This window comes from Petromyzon marinus, chromosome 10, assembly GCF_048934315.1.
Source record: "Petromyzon marinus isolate PM22_M1 ecotype Great Lakes invasive population chromosome 10, UKy_Petmar_22M1.pri1.0, whole genome shotgun sequence".
Classification (NCBI taxonomy): domain Eukaryota; kingdom Metazoa; phylum Chordata; class Hyperoartia; order Petromyzontiformes; family Petromyzontidae; genus Petromyzon; species Petromyzon marinus.
In genome coordinates, this window is record NC_133676.1 from 6987462 (window position 1) to 7006051 (window position 18590).

General features: G+C 40.4%; 1 protein-coding gene across 1 annotated transcript in view; it reads left to right on the forward strand.

Moving 5' to 3' along the window:
* Positions 1-18590, forward strand: part of LOC116941020 (contactin-associated protein-like 5) — a 153044-nt gene that overhangs the window by 122455 nt on the left and 11999 nt on the right. The window contains exons 14-17 of the mRNA XM_032951569.2: positions 2378-2534; positions 10369-10496; positions 15436-15606; positions 18208-18426. Coding sequence (XP_032807460.2) covers positions 2378-2534; positions 10369-10496; positions 15436-15606; positions 18208-18426 — 675 coding nt within the window. The remainder of the gene's footprint in view (positions 1-2377; positions 2535-10368; positions 10497-15435; positions 15607-18207; positions 18427-18590) is intronic.

Sequence of the window (18590 nt, forward strand, 5' to 3'; positions counted from 1 at the left end):
TTTAAAAGCGTTTGGTACAACATTTTTTTTTTATAACACTTTGCCAGTTTGAAGCTGCCACTGCTGCCGTACAGATAATATGTTGGCAATGTATCAAAATCGCCTGCGAGCTGCTCACAAGTGGACATTAAAAGGAGCCCATGATATCCTGTGCAAGATAAGACCAGTGTACGCCAGTGCCTTGACCAAATTAACTACCTGCAATAAATAGGCAATATCCTTTGCAACAAAACATGGCCTCCTTTCAAACGAGCCACATTCAGCTTAATGGAGCTACCCTCTATAAAGATTTTCAAATAAATCTTTGGCCTTAAGAGTGCTGTTCATTTTACAAGGTCCCTGACGTACGCCTCTTAGAAATTATCGGGCTCCATTACTATTTGGCCACTTTATTTATGCATTCATTTTATTATTCATTCCTAGCTCCTTTTTATTACTTCAGTTGCATTTATCTCAAATAATATGCTTGAAATCGCGAAGTAAATGTATGGGTTAAGGTCTGAACTGCGATAACTAATTCAAGGTCACCCATGGGGAGGAGTGCAGTCTGGAGTCCACGCTCGGTCTGCTGATGGCTTCTCATGTTACAGGAGGGCGCTGAATGCCTCTGCTTATAATCACCAGATAAATTAATGAGGGTTTTAAAATTTAATGGAAAAATCCTTTGAAAACTGAAACACTTGTAAATCTAATGGGCCAATGTTTTATCTCCGCCGAAGATTATGCATTAGCGGCCGCCGCGGCAAGAGTGCTCCACATATTGTGTTGATCTCATATTTCACGTAATTATTGCGGTGCTATTGGTAATTAATTACACCATGTGTCATTGGGAAGAATTAACTTGACAGCAGCTCGTATTTTTAATCGTATGCATTTGCAGTTTTACAATCAATCTGCGCGTGAGCCGAAAATGTGTTGTTTTACAAACATTTAATAATCAAGGTCTTGCATAACAATAATAAAATGGATTATAAAAAACGTATAATAGTTATGATGGTAATTATAGCAGCAGCAATAATATAAATGTGATCATTGTGCTGATTGACAATCACCAGCCATGTTCTGTCCATGTCGACATCTGTCACGTTCTTGCAATGCTACATCAGCTGGTCTCATCATCATTCCATCTCTTGGGTAGTTGTCATCTCGGGCACGTTCCCGCTATTGGCTAGCATTTCCCACACCTCTGATTAGCACGGTTGGCTATAAACTGTGCGAAAAAAGTTCAACATACACAGATACCATTGCATCAACTAGTCTCATCTATCTGCTGTCATCCCTCCCTGTGATGAATTCTCCCCAAGCTCACTTTATTTTCTTAACAGTCAGTATATCTTAAATTTGTGTTTCTTCCCCAGCTGCTTACCCTGCATACTTTTCAGATTGTGTTCAATGTTCATTGTTCGAGCCCACGTCATGGCAGGTAGTACTCACTCAGTGTTCTTCCTGAGACACATTGGTGTGTTGATTTTCATAATCACATTATTTTATTAAAGCACTCCATCCTGTTCACACCGACCTGTTCAATTTATCATTTTGATCCCAGTCCACCTTCAATTAAACGCTGTTGAATTTTCCAGTTGTGTTTCTCCAACGGTTATTTGAGGTGAACTTGTAGGCCATGAGTGTTTATTCGCTCGTATTTAACTTTAATTCCACTTTTTAGTCTTCTTTGTAAAGTTTCAAAATATTTTCCTGTCCTTTATTTTCATTGTTGTTATCATGACTATTTTGTCAGTGAATCTGAGATGATTAATCCTCTATGTCTTCATCAAATCCAGTTATCAGAAAATATATTCAGGTGTTGCTGTGCCTTAGTGAGAATGCATTTACTGACTTGACTCCTGTTTTATGCAATCTCAGTGTAATTGTTCCATCTTTAATAAACGGCTTTGATTATTTCAATGTAGATTATCAAGGCCTTGGTATATGAGCGCTTGGATGACCGCATATTTTTCCATGAAATCAAATTAATTTTCATTTTATTTTGTAGACATTGTCTTTAGTAGACTAAAATACTATGAACATGCTTTACAGAAGTGGCTTTTAGTTGAGATGTCAAATGCTGACTAATTCAAGTATATTTATGTATATATCGTCATATATATCGTCATATATATGTATATGTCTCCATGCTCCTTTACGAAACTTATGGTATTCATGGGGCCAATGTTGAAAATGCTAATTTTCCTTTATCATGGACCATTGTCTACGTGGGATAACCATGATAATTTTTCCACACATTTGGAAAAACATTTGAGGCCTAGCTGCAATCAACATGGGAGGGATTTTTGACGTGTGGAAAAATCGGGATTTATGATGACCATCTCATGGCAGTGAGGGTCCTCTAATTATGATCATGCTCTGCTGCTATCAGATGGAGAGCCATACACCTGGTGGGTCGGAAGGACCAATGAGAAGCAGCGATACTGGGGAGGATCAATCCCTGGAGTACAGAAATGTGCCTGCGGAATCACAGAGAACTGCTCAGACCCCAAGTTCCACTGCAACTGCGACACGGACATGGAGCACTGGTGAGTGGTCTCTGAGTTGGATGAGTACAGTACAACGTCGCATATCCGACCCTCGGGCGACTGTGGCATAGGCGCATATGTGAAAAGGACAGATGTGTCAACACCGGCAGAAAATGACAAATACCGTACCTGGTGTGGGCAGTTAATCGGCCAGGATGGATACATGATGGCCAGATAGTGCGACATTGTACTGCACAATAATATCCCACAATAATATCCCAGGTTGATTTAGCAACGTTGTTGGGAATGGCACAAATGCAGCCTTTAAAAGCCAAATGTTTACTATGAGCAGCCAATTGTTGTTTTGACATAGCGTCTTGAACGTTCTTTTGGCTTGTTGCATTGTTTTTTAAGGTATTGCTTTTAAAACATTGGTCTTCTCCATATTTCCGTTGCTTTCCACTTACCGAAAGAGCATGTCGATAATGCTTTTGCATTCCTTGGTGTAAAACAGAATGCTTGATTACCTTTGTGTATCTGCACACCTTGAAATTCATTTGGGTAATGAATGCATTGACTCCAAAAGGTTACAACATATCCATAACAAGGCTCAATGGAATAATGCAATGAGAACTAATGCTCCACAGCTTATTTTAGAACAATAATAATGACCCAATAATGTGAAATTCATGAAAATATGATGTAGAAAATTCAAGATGAATACCCTTCCTCCCTCTTGATGGAATCAATCACTATTGATGGTATATCTTGCATATAAATAAAATGTATTAATTCAACAAAGCAAGCATACTCCATCTCTATGTTGAGTCAAACATGGTTAACAATAACGTTAAGAAGTAAGCTTTAGACCAGATATTTCGTTAGTGTGCTTGGTGTTGTTAAATACCCCTCGATAATAATTTCAAGTAGTCGGTGATCTCACAATGTAGTGTTTGTGAAGCGAACCAGGACACAATTCACACATTTAAACAAAGCTGAACGGGACTCGTATTGAAAATGTCCAAATAAACATAACATTTATAATGTATACTAGCATCACGCACATCTTCTTTGGTTCTTTCGGTAAAGTCACGTAGAATGAGAATAAAATAATCAATTGATAAAATAAAATAACACAATATTCTCACGACGTTTCGGCCACAACACAAGCGGCCTTCATCAGGTGAAGGGACGAGACTGTCTGGAGGACAGCGCTGGAGTGAAAAAGCCACACTCAGATCACGACCTTTAAGCTTAGAGTCGCGGCTCTTCTAAGCTTAAAGGTCGTGATCTGAGCGTGGCTTTTTCACTCCAGCGCTGTCCTCCAGACAGTCTCGTCCCTTCACCTGATGAAGGCCGCTTGTGTTGTGGCCGAAACGTCGTGAGAATATTGTGTTATTTTATTTTATCAATTTATTATTTTATTCTCATTCTACGTGACTTTACCGAAAGAACCAAAGAAGATGAATCCTTGCAGTCACGAAAGCTTTAAATCGAAATCACGCACATCCTTTGAACAACACCCTCTACCCGTCCCTCCCTCCAGCCAGCAAAACTTTTTGTAACATATGGTATGATAAAAATCCCAAGACCATGACAAGATTTTTCTCATGTATTATTTCAGTAAACCTTTTCTCTAATTATGATAATAGTTTCCACTTGTAACACGCACAGTATTCTCCCACTCTCGTAGAGAGAGAACAACTCAAAGGTGCAAGCAACCACAGACAAGTAGGAAGGCAGCCATGCAAGGAGCCGACGACAATAATTGCCCAATGTCTGCGGTCCTCTATTTGTTCAGATTTTATGAAAAAAAGTGTTTACTTTTGTTATTTAAAAGCATTGTAAATGGAAGGTTTAGAGAAAAAAATCTAACAAAAAATAAGCACAAACTAAATTAGAACTATAGTTCCCCAAAAAGTGTTTAGTTAATCGCATGCCACGATACGTAATATTTGCCATGCGCTCCTGAAAATTTTGCTTGCTTATGCTGGTGTCGTGTCGTAATTAAATTTCATCCCAGTTTTCGGTGAACTGCAGGTGAATAGGTTAAGGTGTAGCATTGATGTGCTTTGCCCAGGGGATTATCATAATTAACCTTCTGCATAAAGATCTCCCTTAGCAGCCTGCAGACTAAGGTCATGGACGTGAAATATGAATTATAATTACTCCTGGCATCGGTACATTGCTTGTTTGGAGGTAATTTATATGACATCATGCATATATATTTTTTCCAATGCACCGAATCTAAGCAAGAATTAAAATAGCACGAACCTTTGTTGGTGATTTAATAATTGCGCCTATTGTGTGCAATTATTTTAAATATGTTTCGTGCAATGTTCAGACATTGTGTTCGCAAGTCTTTGTAATAGCAGAATGCATTTTTACTTTTGCATTATTCTTTAATCGGTATATTATACATAGTATATTATACATAGTATATTATACATAGCATATTATACATAGTATATTATATATCATATTATACATCTTATATTATACATAGTATATTATACATAGCATATTATACATATATTATACATAGCATCTTATACATAGTATATTATACATAGCATATTATACATAGCATATTATACATATTATATTAATGTTAAATTAGTGTTTGTGTCAGTGTTAGTTCGGTATATTATACATAGCATATTAATGGTAATTTAGTGTTAGTGTCACTGTTAGTTCGGTATATTATACATAGCATATTAATGGTAATTTAGTGTTAGTGTCAATGTTAGTTCGGTATATTATACATAGCATATTAATGGTAATTTAGTGTTTGTGTCAGTGTTAGTTCGAAGTCATTCGGTGTTTAGATAATAATACCTTTCAAATGAAAGTACAGGATTTGCACTTTTTGTTCCAGCCGCTGAACATATTTAGTCTGTGGGAAATGGATTATGGATTATTTTCTTGGTTTGTTTATTGCGTTTGAATAGTATATTTTTTTTATGACATCCTAAGTAAAGGGCACCTTGAGTTTAGATATGCATTCTATATATAACATTATCTGAGAGTTGTATGATAGATACATATATAGACTGCCTCATACCCATAATTTTTCAGACACAATACTTGTGGTTGAATATATTTTTGTGTTATTTTTTTACGTGTTTTTCTTTTGATATTTTAATTGAGTATTTCTGGATATTTTCTGCAACGGTTTAATTAAAAGTGTCCACATAAATGTGGGAGCCATGCCTTGTGCTGTCAGGTTAAAGACATTATTAATGGAAGCGTGCTAGTGACAGTAAATCAAGCGAAGTGGTCTTCCCGTTGCGAACGCAAAATTAATAAGCCTCCATCTGATCTTTGGTTCATGAGTCTGACCCTCATTTGATGCAACTAACCTTCCGACCTGCGAATAATAGGTGAAGAAGAAATACTCATGTGAAATTCAATTATTTTTATTTTGTTAATGTAAAAAGAGAAAACGATTGGGAGCACAATGCGCATGCTCATTCAGCCCACACGAGTAATACAACCATCGTCTATCTACACTGACCTGTCCTACATGCCAGGAACAAAGAGTTGGCATCCATCCAATTAAGCAGGAGTCAGAGCTGTAAATTGTATTATTTTGGCACAAAACCACTGCGCAGATCTTAAACTAATGAAACGTGCATTGCTGCAGTCAGATGGCAATTACTTGATAAGCATGAGCCTGCTTCACTTTATATCGAGTAGAAGCCACTTATCTGTGCCTGTTACAAAATTATTGCCTACTAAAATCATACACGAATGCTTTATATCTGAATATGGGTTGCAAGTGATACTCAAAAGCATATATTTACCAGGATGACATTTTACTATACCTTACCTGTGAAAAATAATGCCGCTTCATTTTATAGATTTTTTTGCTGAACAATTGGGTGATTACCACAAAGCAACGCTGACTTATAATTAAAGAGTGCAGGTGTAATGTAGCTCTCAGAGACACAGTCTTGTTCAGTTATATGTATATTTATTATGAATAAAGCCCGCCGAATCACTGATAACTTAACGGGTAACCGCGAGTGACTATATACACTCGGGTAACTTAGATAACTCTATTCTGAGACAACATAACTCTAAGCCTTCCAAGACTACAAGGTGCCCACTCCAAGACGATGAAGACGACCCGCCTCCAGGTGGTGACGGCAGTGCCCCCACAACAGCAGCCCAGAGCCCCGTTTCACGCCGACTTTTATCCCCCTCCCGACCCGGCCACGCCCCTATTCCCGAACCCTCTCTCACCGCACCTGGCCCTGTCAGTCTCTGCCCTTATTACAATTTACGACCGTTAGGTCACGTGCTTTCCCTCGCGCGACCCTGTCAACGCTTGTCGCATCAATCATTATTAGCGACCACTTAGGTCCCACCTTACCCTAACTTGACCCTGTCTGTTCCCGTTACGTTAATTTGTGATCATGGCCACGGGGAGCTGTACTGTCCCTACATCCCCCCCCGTACTGTCCTTACACAGGGAGAGCTCAGCTTGAAAATAATAACCATCAGTGGAGATCATTGTGTGCAGTCCTACATAATTGAAAGGGTACTTTACTAAAGACTTTGATTAAAGTCTTTTGCCAGCTGGAAAGTAAATTTAAGAGTCCAAAAATGTTGTTATTGTGATGTCCGTACCAATCGTATGTCTATTCCCCCCCTCCCCCTGTACACTCTTATCTGTTGGAACATCGGTGCAAATTGAATGTTATATTATAGAGGGAGGGACATGCCTGCTGCTATTTAAAAAGTAGGGGCATTGGTTAGCAGCAGCTCGGGTGTGTATGCACGTGAGGGTTTGATGGGTCAACACTGCGCCATGTAAAATACGTGCTGCCTCCGCCGAGTTAATGAATTCGATCAGTGACTCCCCTGTCAAGGGTGTCGTGTTAAGGGGGGGGGGGGGGGGGAGAGATCGTGTTGCTTCTTTTGTCAGGATGGAAAAAGGCTTAATTCTCCCCAGACCGACAAGGAAGAATTAACGTTCCTGGAACATCGCAGCCCACAACTGTTGTTACAGGCAGGAGTTGACTGCAGGGCATGCAAATTCGCACGTGCGCACGCGCACGTGCGGTCTGCGGGCGCGTGCACGTCATTTTGTATGGTGGATGTGCGGCCGCATTCGCGATCAGCATTAGATTGACAATTTAGCTTCATAGGCAACTTGTTAAATGAACACTGAAGAATGAGATATCTCATATTTTTTAATACGTTTCTTATAAATGCAGTGTTTTGAATTTACAACGATTTACGTATGTTGAACTTCTGTCGCACTGTACATAGCCTGCCGTGCTAATTAGATGTGCGGAGAAAGAACAACAAACTAAATACAAAAAGCAGTTTTAAATAAATGAGTTTTCAATTTTGATTTAAATATATCGGAAGGAAGAGCATCCGAAAGCACGCGATGCGGTGACTGTCTTTGTTCGATTGCTAGCCAAATGAATGTAATTTTAATGGGCACTTGCAAAATAAATTAATTCTCACAAACACATCTGACGCAACAAAGTATTTGTTTCTTTTAAAAAAGGCTTCAGTTCTGAAAGTGAAAACATTCAATATTCATTGTTAGCTTGAGCCCCACTGTCCATGTGTGCACGCAGACAATGAGATGAACAATTGAACAGATTATTTGTGCACTGTCCGTAATATCAGTGGCACGAATGGGCATAGTTGGCAACAACTACTATTTTCCACCAAGTGGTGTTGACGTCCCAACGGCCCTTGTGTCAGACTATGTGCACCTTAAGTCCACGTGAAGTGTCGAATGCTCGCTGGCAGGAGGTCACCGGACAGACTCAGGTACCACGTGTTGACTTACTGAGATGGCTGGCAGATGCACCACCTCTGCTCCCTACTATTCCGAATTGCTTAGTTGCCCCGCACTCTGCTTGTTTTTGTGAGCGTGAACAACCCTTCGCCCTGGCCTATTGATGGTATCATAGTCCTTGACCAGGTCAAGTCATAGTTGGCACATGCACACACACGCACGCGTGCATGCACGAAGAGGTGATCTGCTTAGAGATGCAGACAATGGGAAAGTGCGCTGGCTCTTCTCAACGGGTCAATCGCCAGATGCATTGCCATGAGAGTGTTGAGACATTCGAGTGCTTGGTGTCTTGCTAAACGAAAGAATCCAGATTTATTACTTTAATCAACCATTAAAATATATATTCAATTTCGATGCCAGTCTCATTCTTGATAGAAACTCCAGATGGTGACCTCCCATCAGTAAAGCTTGAATAAGCAACTAAACATTTAGTTTGGTATTTGTGTACAATACTGGAGTATTTAAATATTTTAGTTTTAGCTATACATCTAAATAAAAATAAACCACAATTAACAAACGTTATGTGTAATACATGCACACAGTAGGGCCACTTGAGTTAATTTGGTTATTGTTTTTTTAATTCACTTTTAAAGATTTGAGTAAAGAAAATAACAAAAAACTTTCAAAATCAGAGAAACGTAGAGATGAAGTTACTCAGCGACTTGGAAAAGATTGGTCAAATTGCACATAACGACACATGGCCTGTTTCAAATTGGAATTGACCCTGTCTGTTAACCATCGACGAACCAAATTTTAAACTTCTACAACGCGCACGATGACGTCTACATGTTAGAAGCAAGGAGCTCTGCACGTCAAGCAAATGTACCCTAAAAATACTAGTTTGAAAAATAATCCTTCAAAATTGCCACTGAAAAAAAGAAGTATTTTATTTTAAAAAAAAATATACTCTTTCAATGTGTGAGATATCAAATGCGTGGGCTTGCTCTGGCGTGGATTTTTGAGTGCATTGGCACGACGTGCTGTGACATTATTCGCTGCATCAATTCTAAAGTTGCAACCGACAATTTTGCTGGATTTCACACCAACAAGTTTTACCAGCGTGAGGGCAGACAGCCAGCTCTTCGTCTACAAATGTCAGACACGTGACGTGGGTTATCGTGATATTAGACATTGCGATACGTAAGAGATGAAGAGCTCTGACTGTGTTGTTGAAGAATAAAGGTAATGTGTGGCAGCAGTTTGCTAATATTAGGCGTTCAAAGTGTCGTTGACACATACACTGCGTGATTGATGTTCACAAGTATATAAAGCTGTAAATGTCAAACAACTACGGTACAATTAAACAAAAAAAACCGAAGGACAACGAGTGACATTGTCGTGCGCATTCATTGCAATAAATACATCTTTTATGTATTTCCACAAATAGCCTGCAGCACAAGGTATAAAGTTGTCATTAATTATGACTACATGACCTGGATGCGATGCACAAAAGCCCGATATGTCATGTTCACTCATCTGTATATAGCTAATCAATTAACATATTTTCAGGCCAAACCAAAAATTATGTTTGAAGCTCATACAAATTAACGCTAATTCTTTTTTGTAACATAAAAATGCTCCTGCATAGATTTAATGGTTGTGCTGCACACTTTTCCGATGTGTTTTCGGATTGGACTCCGTGTTGTTCGACGTATTTTCCGACGATTTGCCAAACTCAGTTCCTGAAGAAGCTCCCAGCATGTGGAGCGATTCGTCGGACATTATGCCGAACAATATGCGGGCACAATCCGAAAACACGCCAGAGAGCAACGTTCAATTTTTTTTTATTTTCTGGAACTCTTTCTCTCCGCCTGATGAAGACCGCTTGTGTTGTGATCGAAACGTCGAGGTTTTTTGTTGCAATTTTTTTTACTATTTTCATTTATTAAAATTTTATTTTAATTCTTTTTTATTTAATTCTATCATTTTTATTTATTTATTTTTAAAATAGTTTAGATTTTTTTTTTACAAACACCACCGCTCTTCTTTTTCTTTTGAACTCTACTTAACCATTGTTTCCAACCTCCCCACACTCCCATTGTTTCCCCAAATCTCGTTGCACTCCAGGAAGGAGGACTCAGGCTTGCTGGGCTACAAACCGCATTTGCCTGTGATGCAGCTGCTCATCGGAGACACTGATCGCGCTCTCTCGGAGGCTGCCTACAAAGTGGGACCCCTCTCCTGCCACGGCGATAGTAAGGAGCAGAGCCAGCGCGCGGGCACGTGGCACACAGCGCACGGTGCAGCGCAATGCAAAGTCACCACTGCGGAGAAGGCAGACAGCAACTGCTTTTGCTTGCAAATTAGAGAGAGAGAGAGAGTACCACGTTGTTTTAATGAAAGCTCGGTTATCCTCCTGGCAACACAGGAAGTTTGCGGGATTTAGATTTTGATGGAGTACCGCTGCTCTCCGTTCGATCTCTGTCACTCACGAGTAGTCGTAGAAGACTTTGTTTGATTTTAATTGCCTGTTTAAAACTGGCGATGGAGGGAACATCTTTTATGCAGAGAGCAAAGGCTACACATGCCATTTTAGTAAAACGAATATTGTACGTACTCCATTAAGTAATTCTCCATTTGTTTTGCAGGTATTTTTTTTTTGCAAGTAACTACAATGAAGCTCGGTAGATTGTGGCGTACATAATGATGTAAATTTAACAACAGGCTGACATAAAGCATCATAAAAGACACGTGTCCTAACCTCTATGGTAGTAAAGATATCTGCAGTGTACACATTTTATGTCTGACAGTTACAGTTCTCATACAGTCTCTGTTTTTTTATTTTTTTTTACATGGCCGTGCGTGTTTTTCATGCTGATAAGTGACCAGCTACTGTAAATGTGGTGTTTATGATGCATTTTATTAGGCAGATAATTGCTGATAATTCAACATGATTAGATTTATAATGCCTGCCTTAAAGTGGGTTCTGTATGAATGTGTTATTTTTTGCCTGTTTGGAATAGGGTCCCCTTTTAAATGAATCGCTGCTTAACATACCATTTGCACAGCGGAGCTGATAAATCCATGTTAGAGGCGCCCTGTGGTGTCAAGTGGCAATGTGCTTAAAGTATCTTGAATGAGCAACCAGGTGATCTATTGGTGAGTACCATTGCCCTTGAGAGTGTTCTCATTCAAATCCAACCTTCGCTCCATTCTAGTGAAGAATTATTATGAAATGAGCAGTAAGCAACTGTACAATTTGTACGGATGTAAAAAAATCCCGTAACACAAGCCTCGTTATGGGAGCAGTGGTGGAGCGGCTAGGGAGCTGTTTTGTGAACCTGACAAGGTAAGTTTGATTCCAGGTCATGGCGAAAATCAGTGATGAGTGACACCTGAATTGGACCTGGGCCTCCCCCTGGTCGACTCTGCCTTGAATGAGTACCCAGTGCAGTATATAAACATGAGCACTTGGGAGGCGAACGGTCGATCATGATACTTGCCACATTTTTGGCCTTAATACAGTGGTTCTTCACCTTTAACTTCAGCCTTGCACCCGTTTGGTTCTCAATCGTAAAAAAAATGTACAATGGTAATAAATACATAGGTTTGATGAAACAAAGTAATTGTACTAACGTGCCCGTGCTTAATTTGTGTTTCGATGATTTACCTTCTCAAAAAAATCTGGGATGTCTCGCATCCCCAAAAATGGAATCTCGTACTGACAGGGGGTGCGTGCACCCCAGGTTAAGAACCACGGCCTTAATAGGTGCTCGCCAACAGTACTTGTCCAAACAGTTTGTGGGGACCTTAGTCTATGTTTTTTTTAACGTATCTGCAGGTTGTTAAGAATACCTCTATCTCCGTGGGCATCAAAAGGACAACTGGTTCAAATTTGTTCACTAAACAACCTCAGATGGTATCAAGGGAATGTGTTTTAAAGACACCATCACACGGAAACTACTGAAAAAGCTTGCTGTCACAGTCCCAGCACAAGGATATATTTTACTGTCCAGTACTATATGAGCTTGCTGATGCTGCCACCTCGGATTAGAGTTTTTTTATATGATGTCCAACGAACATTGTCTTCTTGACGTCAAACAACAAACCTGGACACATTGATTACAGCCAACGCGGCACAGCATTGTGACCCTCGTACCAGGTGGATTTTAAGTCATATTTTTCTTTAGCTCTGTCGGATGCATCAAAGGGGTCAACATTAATATCACTCCGGCAGGGGTGTGGCAAATCTCGACGATGGAAGGAAAAGACGTGAGGAGGAGAGGTCTATGTTCATGGAGAGTTCCATATTTATTCTAGGTTCCGTCCTAGAACAGTTTCAGCTGCATGCAACGACATTGGGGGGCAAATCTGTAATAGGTGTGTGTCAGTACATGAGAGTAAGTCCATGTGTGTCTATATCCGAAGTGTGCCTGTATCCAAAGTTGCCCTTTGTCATCCCACCGCCAGTATAATGTAACGATATGTTGCTTATATCACAGCTGTGCTTACATAAAGCTATTTCTGTACAATATATTTGTTCTCCACAGTGATAAATACTAGATTTGAAACTTTCGTGACTGCAAGGATCCATACTCTTTGGTTTACTCCCACACAGCTTAAAGGACGCGACCTGGGCTTGGCTGTTTTCACTCCAACGCTGTCCTCTGGACAGTCCGGTCCCTTCACCTGATGAAGGCCACTTGTGTTGTGGCCGTTACATCGTGATTTTTTATGTTGTTTTATTTTTTACCTACGTGACTTTACCGAATAGGACCCAAGAGTAGTGATAAATACTGTACAGCAGTGCTCTTCTTTGCAAGTCCCTTGGGCCACTGGCGGCCCCTGGTGGCCTTTAGTACGGCCCCTGACGTGCGGCCCCCAGTGCTGTCAAACCCAATGATTTCAAATGTGTGGCGGCCTTCACACCGATGTCCTATTGAAAATTAGTGAATAACACTGCTCTACAGCATTATACGCTGTACATGCATCCGTTCGTACAAGTGTGGGTGTGCGCACAATTTCATCCAATTGTTGCCAATTAACCAGCAGCAGCTTACAGAACATTGCTCAGCTCTGATGTTAATGTAGTTTATTGTAAAAAATTCGGTCACAGTCCCTGTGATCACTGTTACGTTGCAATTATGGCTTTATTCTTTGGTGATTTCGAAAACGTTTTTTGGTTTGGACATGTTTGTTTTGTTGTAGTACGGAGTTAGACTGACGGCCTTAATCTAAGTTTTCTTGTGGTTGTTGTTGTTTGACTTGCATCCCACTGGGATTTTTTGCACACAGCGTTGGTGCACGGTGCTTTTTTCAGGAATATTTTGCTGTTTTTTTCATTGATTTTCTGTTTTCACAGTCACATAGTCACTTTAAGATGTTTTCTTGTTCGTGTTTTTGTTTTGTTGTGGTTGCACCCGATTCAAGAGCCGAATGGCTCACGGCTATACCAAAATAAATTAACTGAACTGAACCAAATAATTACAGAAAATAAATAATTGCACTTGTCGTGATAAAATAGTTACACAAGCGCGCCGCGGCCCATGTAGCAGCAGCGGTGGCGTGTGTTTGCTTTTGAGGATTGCGTGGGCAGTGGGGGGGTGAGCACAAACATTGTATCCTACCCAGGGGAAGACCCTGTTGCGCATCCTCATTGAGCTCGGCGGTCCGCCTGCTCGCTGGAGAGACAGTCACTCTGCATCCTGTTCCTTCCTCTTATCCCTGACCACGCTCTGGCGTTTTTCGGCACTTTGCTTGCAAGGGCCCGTTTGTCAAGGAAACCTGGTTGTCTCCGATAGACTCCTATCTCGTATTCACATCTCGATTCCCCTTACCCCCTTTGCGCCTGATCCATTGCGTCAAAGCTTTGGAACACAAACAGAATATCTATTTCAAAGTATGTAATAGGGAAAAAAATACTTTAGCTTCAGAGCTCCTCCTGTTGGATTAAAAAGAAAGACGATGTGTTGAATAGTTTCTAAATACAAAGTGGATTTGTCATTGTGGCCAAACTGTGTTTGTCGATGGTGTGTTATCATGCTGTCTCTTGCACACTGTACAAGAATATAAACCAAAATAACAGTATAATCTTCTACCAGTTTTGCCATATTCACAAAATTATAATGTGAAGCTCGACCTCTTGATATATTGATACATGACGTGTATTTAATAAAATGTTTATCAAATGTATGGTATAATTACGTCTTTGTACACAGTAGCCTAAAAATACCAAGGTTCCTCGAGTGATGGATCTCAACTGCAGAGTAGTCCACTTGCTGAAACAATAAATGCTGCTGGATAATATTTGTCTGGAAACAGAACGGAGTTCTACTTGTATTGTGCAGAGTTTTCTAAGGCTTACAGAGCGCTACTCGTACAGTACATAATATCTAAAAAAAAGTATAGGTCAGGAAAGATCTCACCAAAAAGATGCTTCTCCAACCATAGTAATTTCATCGCCAGGCATTTCGACAGCCAATCCAGAGACCTTGGCCGTCAAAACGTCTGGAGATGAAATTACAACAGTTGGAGAAATGTCTTCTTGGGAAGATCCTTCCTGACCTATTATTGTTTAGATATTAAGTCGAAGTCCCAACTGCCACACACAATGTTTTTAATCCTACAGTTCACCAGAGGACTGTGACCCAGAAAAGTATTAAGGAAAGGGATGGATTAGTATAACCTATATGACATATTAAACAAGCATATTTTGTGTAATATATAATACTACACTAGTTTCTGAATGTTGTTGACTTGTGCATGCACAAGGAACGTAAAGATGGGTTTTTGGGGTCAAATGGGGACTACCAACAGCTCCTCATTTAATCTTTGTGATTATAGCCTCTGAGTGTCATTCAGAGACTATAATCACATGGCCTCTTTAGCTATAGGTCTTGTCAAGTGGAGAGATACAACCCCCTATATTAATCGCTTTTTGGCCAAGATAATCAGACAACTCACACGATGGGTAAAATAGCTTTAAAATAAAATAGATCAACTGGGAAATCTTTTGCTTTAAATGTGAAGGAAAAAAAAAACTGAAAATGCAGCACTTTTCAAAGTACAACAGCAGTTCCATTTATTTTTAAACTGTGTTTTAAATTACGTACGTGACCTTGGTTCATGGGCATTGGTATTACGAGCAGACATATACCATGATACTTTTGTGCCACTTGTGTATGGACACCTCAGGACACTTCTGGAATTCAGTGCTGTTCACGACGCCAAGTTCCTACCTGCATTTCCCACCAATTCGAGCCGAGACCAGCCTGGACATCGCGTTCTTTTTCAAGACGACGACTGACTCCGGCGTGATCCTTGAGAACATGGGGGCGAGCGACTTCATTCGTGTGCAGCTCAAGTGTGAGTTTCCGATTTGCAGATTCATGCGTGCACACAAATGACGAAGATCCCCCGAATAGCCTTAACAGACTGTTGGAGCAAGTGCTGTTAGTAAGCACTGAGGGGGTGGGGTGGACAGCACCACGCCCGACCGCCTTTGTCTCCCCAGTGGCGATGTTTACACACTGCACCAGGTACTCATTTGAGGCTGAGTTGATCTAGGGGAGGCTCAGGACCGGTTCAGATAATCGTTACTGATGTTGGCCGTGAGCGGGAATAGAACCTGGGTCGCCGGGTTCGTAGTGCGGCACGTTAACTGGTAAACTACTGCTGCATACTTAGACATGATTATGAACGATCGCCAGCGTGATGAGCTGGCATTTAAGGAGGGGATCGATTTTCACCATTCCAGGTCGCAATTTAGAAGTTATATATTTTTTAAAGATTATCGTGAATATATTGTCTCTAGTGGCTACAGGAGATCGACATGTAAAAAAAGAAATGTAACATTCATAAATAAATATATACAATTGAAAAATTGTGTATTTTTTATTCATGCAATTAGTGCACGAATTCATTTTCAACATTAAATCAATGCATTGTTACTTACCTATTGATCATTATAATTTCATGTTAGTGTATTATTGTTTTAACTTTTCACAAATTAGCACTCATCGAAATATTAAACGACGACGGAAGATATTTTTCTTATTAAGCTATGTCAAATTATATTTTAACCATTACATAATGGTATTTATATAAGTAAATCACACGACTTCTGTGTGGCCAACCCCACTGAACCCTTGCCCTCTCCCTGCCCCCCGTGAAAACAGATATTGCTCCGTGTTGCGGTGAGGCCCTGATGTAGCCTGTTCCTACCCATCGTCATCTTTCCTTTCCCCTTGGCTCCCATTTTTCAATTCCTTTTCCATCATTCATTAATTTCCCATTGTTATATGCCTTGACTCTGCTCCCCTTCCAGTGCTGCTGGGCCACGGGTAAAACATTGCCAGTATAAATATAACACATTACTGACATTGTGAGTGCTTATAGAATACTACTATTGACACAATTTCAATTGAAGAGTCAACTCTATTTTTTTTATAGTTCAATGCAAAAGATAGATTCCTGATATTTAGATTAAAAAAACATCTATATTTACGTCTCGATTTAAAGCTTTCGTGACTGCAGGGATTCATCTTCTTGGTTCTGTCGGTAAAGTCACGTGACTTTACCGACAGAACCAAGAAGATGTATTTACATCGGTCACTCCTACTGTTGCACTCAACACTACACCCCATTATATGCCATACCAGATTTAGGGTGATTCAATTAATTACATTTATTTTAGAAAAAAAGACAGATGCCCAAGTAACCAATTATCTTTTCACACTGGGATAGTTTAAAAGAATAAAAGCACGCGGTTAAGCACAAATGCAGAAAATGGTGTGAAATGTATTACATGAAAGGTCTGCTCATTAGACCCTGAAGGAATATGTTGTAACAATCACAGGCTCTGAATTAATTCCACAGAAATTGCTCAAAGTCATTTAATTGTATGCAGCAACTGAGAACAGTCGTGTACCAGAGACACCCGGTGCCACATGGTTCATTATCCATAACAGAGGTTTTAAGACTGAAACAGGAGGATTTCTCCACAACTCTGGCTGTCGCCTGATGAGGCTGGTTGGAATTACCGGCGAAAAGTCGTGCTCGAATTGTAAATGTTGTGGGTTTACTTTCCAAAACACCGGTGTGCTGAACTAGTAACGAATTGGAATCTTTCATTCCATGACAAACCTTACAAAAACCTTACCTTACTAATTGGCTGTGTTGGGTGGTGGTGGGTTTAACATTTATATTAATGCGATGTTACCCAAAAACCTATTATGGATAATATTGGTCGTGAAATCTATGTGTTAAAATGGTTCATTATTATAAGTGAAAAAACTAATTATGCTCATTAAATACAGTACATATATAACCTCAATCTCTAACAAACATGTAGAAACATCTAATGCCGAGCAGATCCGGTTGCCATATACCACATACCAGCCGTACAATACAATATGGATCTATATTGAGTTGAAACGTGACTGAATGGCAAGACGTTGTGCAGAAACGGTGGCCATAGGACTTGAGAAGGTTAACAACACGGATCATGGGATGAAGGCGTTTCTAGACTGCTGGAGCGGGAACTGCGGGTAAAGGAAAAACGTTTCAGCCCATGAGGGATGAATTTTCCCTGATTAAAGGTTGACTGGTGGCTTCCATAGAAAGCCCTGATTGTAGGAGCATAGATTGCAGAGAGTGAGAATAGAGGGGAGAGATAGTCACGGATGGGTCCATGAAGGATCTTGAAAATTACGAGTTTAAACTTAAAATTGATGTGGAGGCCACGCGATTGCAGTTCTGGAGTTACGTGGTGTCATTTATGAGTATGAGGGAGAAGTCTGACAACGGCATTTTGGACTATCTACCTACGGACATATATATGTTGTGATCCATAGGAGTTAGATAAGCAGTGCCTTTTTTCCTTCAAACATCAAAAGCAGTGATGGCATGAGCATTTATTCTCTAAATAATAATTATAATAACAATAAATATTATTACATACTGCAGCCCCGCACGAAGTGAGCTTCAGCTTCGACGTTGGCAATGGCCCAGTGGAGATGGCCGTGCGTTCGGAGCAGCCGCTCAATGACGAGGAGTGGCACGTGGTAAGCGTCGAGCGGAGCCTCAAGGAGGCGAGCCTGCGCGTGGACCTCCTGCCCCGCGAGCTGGTGCCTGCACCCGCACAGGGCCACACCAGCCTGCAGCTCAGCAGCCAGCTCTACGTCGGTAAGAACACGCAACCACACAATACCTTTCTTGCTCCTTTAGGTCAATACCGAAGTAAAATCTGCAGTGTCCTATTTTAGCGTTGTAGGTTTTTTTGTTGTTGCAGCCACTCACAATCCAAGTGAGTGCCATGGTGGAGAGACGTTAACTCCCTCGGCTCGTAT